This window comes from Macrobrachium nipponense, chromosome 37, assembly GCF_015104395.2.
Source record: "Macrobrachium nipponense isolate FS-2020 chromosome 37, ASM1510439v2, whole genome shotgun sequence".
Lineage (NCBI taxonomy): Eukaryota > Metazoa > Arthropoda > Malacostraca > Decapoda > Palaemonidae > Macrobrachium > Macrobrachium nipponense.
In genome coordinates this window covers 41,957,971-41,968,805 of record NC_061097.1, presented here as the reverse complement: position 1 = coordinate 41,968,805, position 10,835 = coordinate 41,957,971, and the positions used below count along the sequence as shown (strand labels likewise).

General features: G+C 39.4%; 1 protein-coding gene across 1 annotated transcript; it reads left to right on the top strand.

Annotated features, from left to right (window-relative positions):
* The first annotated feature begins 945 nt into the window (after positions 1–945).
* LOC135209189 (SET domain-containing protein SmydA-8-like) lies at positions 946–10,263 on the top strand. The gene is made up of 8 exons (XM_064241873.1): positions 946–1,141; positions 2,079–2,271; positions 3,479–3,702; positions 6,496–6,781; positions 7,707–7,883; positions 8,577–8,760; positions 8,937–9,121; positions 9,473–10,263. The coding sequence occupies exons 1-8, from the start codon at positions 978–980 to the stop codon at positions 9,596–9,598; spliced, it is 1,539 nt and encodes a 512-aa protein (XP_064097943.1). The 5' UTR covers positions 946–977; the 3' UTR covers positions 9,599–10,263.
* Positions 10,264–10,835: the final 572 nt, after the last annotated feature.

The window sequence follows — 10,835 nt, the reverse complement described above, 5'->3', positions numbered from 1 at the left end:
AATGGAACTATATCAGAAAGAGCAAGCAGAGGTAGATTAATAGTGCCAAAACTATACCAGGAAAAATAAGGAAAGCACACAGGACATTAATCCACTACGCACCAGCATCGATAATGCAGCGTCTATTCAATGCGTTGCCAGCTCATCTGAGGAATATATCAGGAGTGAGCGTAGATGTTTAAGAATAAGCTCGACAAATATCTAAACTGCATCCCAGACCATCCAAGATTGGAAGATGCAAAATATACCGGAAGATGTACTAGCAACTCTCTGGTAGACATTAGAGGCGCCTCACACTGAGGGACCTGGGGCAACCCGAACAAGATGTAAGGTCTGTAAGGTAAGGTGGTTCCAGATTCGTCCAGAAAGTTAATCCACCAGTTCAACGCACTCTCCCTGGTTCCAGATTCGTCCAGAAAGTTAATCTTCCAGTTCAGTTCACTCTCCCTGGTTCCCGATTCGTCCAGAAAATTAATCCTCCAGTTCAATTCACTCTCCCTGGTTCCACATTCGTCCAGAAAGTTAATCCTCCAGTTCAATTCACTCTCCCTGGTTCCAGATTAGTCCAGAAAGTTAATCCTCCAGTTCAATTCACTCTCCCTAGTTCCAGATTCGTCCAGAAAGTTAATACTCCATTTCAATTCTCTCTCCCTGGTTCCAGATTAGTCCAGAAAGTTAATCCTCCAGTTCAATTCTCTCTCCCTGGTTCCAGATTCGTCCAGAAAGTTAATCCTTCAGTTCAATTCACTCTCCCTGGTTCCAGATTCGTCCAGAAAGTTAATCTTCCAGTTAAATTCACTCTCCCTAGTTCCAGATTCGTCAAGAAAGTTGATACTCCAGTTCAATTCACTCTCCCTGGTTCCAGATTCGTCCAGAAAGTAATCCTCCAGTTCAACGCACTCTCCCTAGTTCCAGATTCGTCCAGAAAGTTAATCCTCCATTTCAATTCACTCTTCCTGGTACCAGATTCGTCCAGAATGACGGAGAACAAGTGCGAGGTCTGCAAGAACCCAGCGAAGCAGTTCTGTTCTTCGTGCCGCTCCGTGTTCTACTGTTCCAGAGAGTGTCAGAAAGAGGACTGGAAGACGCACAAGGGCAGATGTAAGCCGTACGTGGTGCAGGTTCATCCCGTGTACGGCAGGTGAGTCAGGTCAGGTCAGGTCAGGTCACCGGGAGCAGAGCTTGGCGTTATCAATGGGACCTTATTTTTGGAGAGTGTGTCATGCTTGGCACTGTCTGATCTCTTAGAGTGTAGCTTGTCAGTCTTCTGTCAGTCAGCTTGAGTGTATTTTAAAGGAGTTCTTAACCGACTCAGTGACTCAGTGTCTCAGTATGTATGTTTATTTTGAGTAAATCTTGGTCTAGTGTTATGTTTCAGTCCATTTCTTGGCTTCAGTGACATTTTGCGGAAATGTTAAGTTTCAGTATTTCAGCTTGATTATTCATTCTGAAGAAAAGTTAGATTATTTAGTTGAAGAAATTATCTATATTTGTTGTATATTTATCTTGTGGGAATCTCAACTTCAGTAACTCATTTTGTACTTTCATTTTTAAGTACTCTCAACTTTCTTACTGTAGTTACTGTAATTAGTAGTATCTCAACGAGCCATTTTCATGATTATCCCTTTCAATGTTTAATGAACAGTTGATTTTTGTCAAATATAAAATTTAAAGCTTCAACATTATTCTCATTTCTCTCTGTCTAATCCACTCGGAATCTCTGATGTTTTAGACTTGTGTTTAACGCGTATGAAACTTGTCTTAATCCTGTATGAAATATGTATCAAATAGGTATTGAATAATATTAGACATGTATCAAACATGTATTAAGTATTTATCAAACATGTGTTAAACAATTTCAAATATGTACAAAACATGTATTAACCAAGTATCTAAGATGCAGAAAACATGTATCATACATATATAAGACAAAACTTTTATTTAAAAATTGTTTTTACTATTCATTAACACGCATTAGACATGTATCAAAATGATTAAATATGTATCAAACATGTACTAAAATTAATCGAACATATAGAAAATATGTATCGAACATGTATCAAACCCTTCTCTGCCAGGCACATGGTGGCCAGCCGAGACATCAGAGCCGGGGAAATCATCATAAAGGAGCAGCCAGTCGTCATAGGGCCAAAACAGAGGTCGGTACCACTCTGCCTTGGGTGCCACAAGGCCGTCGATGGCTCCGCCAGGTGTTCCAAATGCCAGTTTCCGATCTGCGCCCCCTCCTGCGAGATCTCCAAGTATCACAAGGTTGGTAGAACGCTCTTGTTTCTGTTTCTGAAATGCCCTTACCTATTTCTAGTCATTTTTCAGCAGTTTTTATCTATTTTAACACATGTTTAACGATTGTTTACACAGCGTCAGCAATTTTTCTACTATTTCTAGAGATTTTCACCTGTTTCCAGTGATTTGTCATCTATTTCTAGAGATGTATGATCTATTTAAAGCAATTTTTCACCTATTTTTAGTCATATATCACCTATTTCTAACCCTTTTCACCGATTTCCACTGATGGTTCATCTATTTTAGTAAATTTGCGCCTATATCTAGCCTTTTCAATGATTTCTAACACACCTTCCTATATTTTACACACCTCTATCTATTCCTAATATATTTCTACCTATTTCCAACACACCTAGACTTATTCCTAACACACCTCCCCTATTTCTAACACCTCCACCTATTTCTAACACACCTCCCCCTATTTCTAACATACCTCCACTTATTCCTGACACACCTCCCCCTATTTCTATCATACCTCCCCCTATTTCTAACACATCACCCATTCCTAACACGCCTCCACTTATTTCTAATACACCTCCACCTATGTCTAGCACACCTCCCATTATTTATTAACACACCTCTACCTATTCCTAACACACCTCCACCTATTTCTAACACACCTCCCCCTATTTCTAACACACCTCCACTTATTCCTGACACAACTCCCCCTATTTCTATCACACCTCCCCCTATTCCTAACACGCCACCACTTATTTCTAATACGCCTCCACCTATTTCTAACACACCTCCCCGTATTTATAACACACCTCCATCTATTCTTAACACATCTCCACCTATTTCTAACACGCTTCCCCCTATTTTTAACAAACCACCTATGCCTAAAACACCCCCACCTATTCCTAACACACCTCCCCCTATTTCCAACACATGTCGCCCTATTCCTAACACACCTCCACTTGTTTCTAACACACCTCCCATTATTTATAACACACCTCCGCCTATTCCTAACACCTTTCCCTATTTCTAACACCCCCATGTTTCTAACACACCTCCACCTATTCCTAATATATTTCTACCTATTTCTAACACACCTCCACCTATTTAACACACCTCCCCCTATTCCTAACACACCTCCACCTATTTCTATCAACACCTCCACCTATTTCTATCAACACCTCCACCTATTTCTATCAACACCTCCCCCTATTTCCAGGCCGAGTGCAAAGTGCTGGCGGGCGCCACAGCCAAGATCAAGATCGACAACGTGGAGTCCGTGCACCCGGCCTACGAGTGCATCACGCCCCTGAGATGCCTCCTGACGAAGGAAACCGAGCCCAAGAAATGGGAGGCCCTCAGCAACCTGCAGGATAACGTGGCCAACATAATGGACACCGAAGTGGGTCATGTGATTCAGAGGAATGTCGTGGAGTTCCTAAGGTGAGGGCTTAAGGCCTTTGCTGTTTGTTGGTAGTATAGTGTTGACAGATTTTTGTTGTTTATTGTTGGCTGTGGTTTGTTGGCATTGCCAATGTTATAGTAGGATTTGGTAGGGTAGTAAGTGGTGGTAAGACTTTATTTGGTGGTAGCTATAGAGATAGTACACTATTTGACAGTTAATTATCATTATTATTGCTGTTTTGGCAAGGGCATGCAGTGGGTATCTGTGGTAATGTCTTATTGACAAAATTCTCTTTCCAAAAAATGTGTTTATTATTATTATTATTATTATTATTATTATTATTATTATTATTATTATTATTATTATTATCAGTGTATTCGTTTTTCATCATTTCGTTTTACCTTATTCAGATTATTTCTACTTTTATTGTCTTTATTTTTCATTATTTCTTATAAATCTATTATTAATATATTATTGTTATTACTAGTATTCTTCTTCTTACATTTCCATAGCTGCATAGTTATTATTATTATTATTATTATTATTATTTTATTTTATATATTATTGTTATTATTATTATTAATTTTTATTATCATCATCATCGTCATCATCATCATATTGATAATGTCTTATTATCATCGGCAATAATATTGGAATCAGCTGTAATAATAATAATAATAATAATAAAATAATAATAATAATAATAATAATAATAATAATAATCGACATGATACCACACACATGGCTAATAGAATGCCTGAAAATATATGGGGCAGAGGAAAACACCATCAGCTTCCTCAAAAATACAATGCGCAACTGGATTACAATACTTACAAGCTCTGGAATAAGACTAGTAGAGGTTAATATCAGGAGAGGGATCTTCCAGGGCGACTCACTGTCCCCACTACCTCTTCGTAGTAGCGATGATTCCCATGACAAAAGTACTACAGAAGATGGATGCCGGGTACCAACTCAAGAAAAGAAGCAACAGAATCAACCATCTGATGTTCATGGACGACATCAAGCTGTATGGTAAGAGCATCAAGGAAATAGATACCCTAATCCAGACTGTAAGGATTGTATCTGGGGACATCAGGATGGAGTTTGGAATAGAAAAATGCGCCTTAGTCAACATACAAAAAGGCAAAGTAACGAGAACTGAGGGGATAAAGCTACCAGATGGGAGCAACATCAAACACATAGATGAGACAGGATACAAATACCTGGGAATAATGGAAGGAGGGGATATAAAACACCAAGAGATGAAGGACACGATCAGGAAAGAATATATGCAGAGACTCAAGGCGATACTCAAGTCAAAACTCAACGCCGGAAATATGATAAAAGCCATAAACACATGGGCAGTGCCAGTAATCAGATACAGCGCAGGAATAGTGGAATGGACGAAGGCAGAACTCCGCAGCATAGATCAGAAAACCAGGAAACATATGACAATACACAAAGCACTACACCCAAGAGCAAATACGGACAGACTATACATAACACGAAAGGAAGGAGGGAGAGGACTACTAAGTATAGAGGACTGCATCAACATCGAGAACAGAGCACTGGGGCAATATCTGAAAACCAGTGAAGACGAGTGGCTAAAGAGTGCATGGGAAGAAGGACTAATAAAAGTAGGCGAAGACCCAGAAATATACAGAGACAGGAGAAAGACAGACAGAACAGAGGACTGGCACAACAAACCAATGCACGGACAATACATGAGACAGACTAAAGAACTAGCCAGCGATGACACATGGCAATGGCTACAGAGTGGAGAGCTAGAGAAGGAAACTGAAGGAATGATAACAGCGGCACAAGATCAGGCCCTAAGAACCAGATATGTTCAAAGAACGATAGACGGAAATAACATCTCTCCCATATGTAGGAAGTGCAATACGAAAAATGAAACCATAAACCACATAGCAAGCGAATGCCCGGCACTTGCACAGAACCAGTACAAAAAGAGGCCTGATTCAGTGGCAAAAGCCCTCCACTGGAGCCTGTGCAAGAAACATCAGCTATCTTGCAGTAATAAGTGGTACGAGCACCAACCAGAGGGAGTGATAGAAAAACGATCAGGCAAAGATCCTCTGGGACTATGGTATCAGAACAGATAGGGTGATACGTGCAAATAGACCAGACGTGACGTTGATTGACAAAGTCAAGAAGAAAGTATCACTCATTGATGCCGCAATACCATGGGACACCAGAGTTGAAGAGAAAGAGAGGGAAAAAATGGATAAGTATCAAGATCTGAAAATAGAAATAAGAAGGATATGGGATATGCCAGTGGAAATCGTACCCATAATCATAGGAGCACTTGGCACGATCCCAAGATCCCTGAAAAGGAATCTAGAAAAACTAGACGCTGAAGTAGCTCCAGGACTCATGCAGAAGAGTGTGATCCTAGAAACGGCACACATAGTAAGAAAAGTGATGGACTCCTAAGGCGGCAGGATGCAAAATAAAAAAAAAAAAAAAAAAAAAAAAATAATAATAATAATAATAAGCAACTGCAACATAAATAATAATAATTATGCAGCAATAGATTTAATATATTTTGGAGGCCGTATTATTCAGGCAGAATATATATATATATATATATATATATATATATATATATATATATATATATATATAAGTGTATAGATATATATATATATATATATATATATATATATATATAAGTATATATATAAATATATATATATATATCTATACACTTATATATATATATATATATATATATATATATATATATATATATATATATATATATATATATATATATACATACTTAGCCTTCTCCCCACTGCCTCCTACAGGAACTACATCAACTACACATCCTCCGAGAGTGCGGAGATCTACCGCGTCTGCGGCATCCTGTTCACCAACAGCTTCGAACTCCGTCACAACGACCAAAACATCAGGGGCGTCTTCCCCCAGGCGGCCATGATGGCCCACGATTGCTGTCCCAACACCAAGCACGCCTTCGACAGGGACCTGAACATCGTTGTTAGGTCCACCGTGCCCATCAGGAAGGGCTCGCCCATCAGCACGACCTACACGAACACCCTGTGGAACACCCTGCAGAGGAGGAAGCAGCTTCAGGTGAGATGTTGGGAAATGATGGCTGTGCTGCGAAGGTTGACTTGTTTTGTGTTTTTTTTTTTGTCTTTTTTGGGGGTTTCAGGGTTTCAGGGTACCCTCTCGTTTGTCTGTTTATGGTTTCAGGATTTCCAGGTCCCCTCTTGTTTGTCTGATTGGGGTATCAGGGTCTCTCTTGTTTGTTTATTTGGTGTTTCAGGGTCTCAAGGGTCATCTTATTTGTTTGTCTGGGGTTTCAGGGTCCATTTTGTTTGTTTGTTTGTTTAGGTTTTCAGGGTCCCTCTTGTTTGTCTGTTTAGGGTTTCAGGGTCCCTCTTGTTTATTTATTTGGGGTTTCAGGGTCCCACTTGTTAGTTCGTTTGGGGTTTCAGAGTTCCTCTTGTTTGTTTGTTTAGTGTTTCAGGGTATCAGGGTCCCTCTTGTTTGTCTGTTTAGGGTTTCAGGCTCCATCTTGTTTGCTCATTTGGGAATTCAGGGTCCCTCTTGTTTGTTTGTTTAGTGTTTCAGGGTTCCTCTTGTTTGTTTGTTTAGTGTTTCAGGGTATCAGTGTTCATTTTGTACTTTTATCCTTCTTGAATATTTAGTAACTTTCTAGCAGATGTCACTTTTGCTTGAAGATGGGTGAATATTTATTCTGCCTTAATAGCCTGTAACAATGTTTGTATGTCAAACTAAATACTTTAAATTCTTTCATGAAGTTTGCACTATATTTTCTGAATCTGTTGCTCACGCACACACACACACACACACACACACACACACCATATATATATATAGTGTGTGTGTGCTTGTATGTGTGTATATACATATATATTAACGCCCCCCTCTGGTTTACCAAGCAAACAGTAACCTTTGATATGGGTACATTTCTCTATCTTTCACTCCCATACTTTTTAATCACTCACTGATTTGTCATTTTCATAAAAAGACTGTGAAATTCTTCCTGTGTTCTTGCCGTCGCTGTTCGGACCCAAGAGAATTGGGGACTGACCTGAGCACCCTCCTATGCAATGAGTGCGGAGGACATGTACTGTCCTTGGATCCACTCGACATGAACGCCACGTGGGCCTGCCAGAAGTGCAATAACACTATTCCTGGGAGAAATGTGAGTATTTCATACCATTTGCTGTAGTACCCTGTCTAAGTTAGTTGGGCAAAGTTCAGAGTTCCACCCAGGCAACCTTTAGCTTGTCTAAGTTCGTTGGGCTAAGATCAGAGTTCCACCCAGGCAACCTTTAGCTTGTCTTAGTTGGTTGGGCAAATTCAGAGTTCCACCCAGGCAACCTTTAGCTTGTCTAAGTTCGTTGACCTAAGTTCAGAGATCCACCCAGGCAACCCTCAGCTTGTCTAAGTTGGTCAGGCTAAATTCAGGGGTCACCCTAGGCCTCTTATTCCCTTTAACACCTTCCTGTACCTACTATCATCCTTTAGGTAAAAGCCTGTGCTGTCATTAATCCAGCATAATCAAAACTAGGCAACTCACAGCCTGTTGTCTCCAAATTATTGTTCAGTTTGATACCAAACATTTTGCAGAGATGATTTGATGGTAGAAACGTCCTGTAACAGTTGCCTAAAATTGCCTTTTATTTCAATCGTCATAGTTCATTATAAATATATTTTTAAAGTTACATAACAGTAAGAAAACATCACACATTTTAATGTCATATTCTGAAAATGTTACATTCAATTATTCAAACTCACCAGTTGTTACTGTTATGTATATCAATTACAATGAAGAGTTTTAGTATCTGTATATCTGTCCCATAAAGAGAAATATTTTTAAAAAACCATCTTGCAGGTGTTCTGGGGAGACCAACAACTGTACAAAGAGCTACGAAGCTTTGACCAGAGTTCTGCCAAACCACTGGAGGAATTCCTTGATCATTACCAGAAGGCACTTCATCCAAAGCACAGATTCTTCATCGAAGCGAAATATGCCCTCATCAAGTTCTACGGTAACCATCCGAGCTACAGATACCGCGGTTAGTGCCTCTCATCACTTCCGTTTTCAATCCAGTAGTAAATCTTTGGGTAGAGTGTACCTGGATTGTAAATATTTGGTTGAGGAATAGCCAATGTGCCCTGATTTCACATAAGATTTCTCATGTTTGGTTCTCTTCAGTCCACTGACTCCATGTTCTATGCCACTTCTCACCAGATATGACAAGGGAACAGCTGGAAAAGAAGGTCAAATACTGCCGTGATCTGCTCGAGGTGGCAGAGGTCATTGATCCTGGACTCAGCCTCCTGAGGGGAACGGTGCTCTTTGAACTACAAGCAGGCCTTGTGGCCTTAGCCAGGATGCTGCTCTCGAATGAGATATTGACGAAGGAAGGAACGCAGGTGAGAGAGAGAGAGAATGGGTTGCAGGTTGTTGCTTTGGTCTGAAACCTTCCTTAATGCAACTCGTCAGTTTTTCCACTAGTTAGCATCGTCAGTTGGCTTAGAGATTAAAAGTTGTCTCGCAAGTATATTGTGCTTTTAACCTTGATATGTAAACAGAAATCTACTGTCTTGTCAGTGATATACCAGTCCACTTGCATTAGGTTAAGAAAATGGAAAAGGGGTTACCAACCTCATCCTTGAAGACTTCCTGATAAACCTGAAGGCTGTAGTACCATGCTGGCTCCAACCCCTTCCAAAAGGGCAAATGGGCATATGGTGACTATACATACTTTCTACTTTTATTTACAGGACTACATGACAGAAGCAGTGAAGCATCTCCACGATGCCTCGGAAATCTTGAAACATGAACCAGAAATGGAAAATGGAGGTCTAGAGACGAAGTTGAAGTTACTGTCGCAGGAGTTAGACGTATAACAACAGTGGCGCAGTTAAACCCAGACCTATTACAGGGATTGTTTACAGTATTCTAGGAAATTTTATATGTAGTTGACAGTTTTGATATTTTTTTAGCATTGATTCCATCAGGAAACAACCTGATGGCAAAGATACTATATAGATTGTAGTGGAGTCATTTGATAGATTTTGTATCTGACTGTTCTATACTATATTGTTTCCGTTAATGACATTCTTCAGTTCTGTTGGCCACTGGTTTATTGTTTCATGTTTGTCGTACCTTGTTTGTGTTGAGATGTCAGAAATAGATTTGTTTTTTATATTTGTAAGTTAAAATAGTAAGTGGTTATAAACGTTAAAATTCGTGATGTTTTGGGAAAATTCACCTCAGGTACCCCAAAATCTATCATCCTTTTAGCCTTCTGGACCTTTTTAAAAGAGATATCTTTCTGGACAACAATTTCAGATAAGAATTCTACATAATGAAGTCATCTGATGATTGATGAAATACTTCCCAATGTAAACTTACTGTAGACTAAACATTTCCATACAGCTCTCTGTTCCATACAAGAATTTTCCCCCCAGAAAACTGTTGTTAGGAATAGCTGATGTAAGATTTCAATTACATCACTGTTTGTGATACTGTTAAAGAAAATACAAATAAAATATATTTATTTGTTAACATGTGACTGCCTTTTCTTATTAACCAATCTATGATTGGTAGTAAAAATAATTGCTTTCCTTTGTTTGTATAGTATTACTTGATTTTTGACATTTGCCATTTTATTGTGCTCTATAGAATGATATGTACCGACTAGAAATGTCTGTCTGTGTGACGATTGCAGTAGATAATTTTTCTTTTACCGGCTTCTATTACTAGATGAAAAGCTGCATAATCATTTGAAAGCGTTTGGAACTGGTATAATAACTCTACAGGTCTAGCTGAATATCTGTGCAGTGTCACAGAGGCCCATAGTGGCGGATTCAAGTGGAACCAACGCTGTGAAAAATGTTTCTGGTTGAGATCATCTAACACAGTAAGAGATGCTTGATTGTTTCAAACAGGGTTCAAATGTCACTCTAGAGTTCTGTAGCTGAAATTTTTGGCCCCTTTCAGGCTTCTAACTTTTCTGTCATTCCCAACAAAGGGGTGTATCTGTCCTTGTGAATAACCTGGAAGTAGTAAAGACTCGTACAGCAAGGGTTCAAGTGGCACTCAAGAGTTCTATAGCTGAAAATTTTGGCCCCTTTTAGGCTT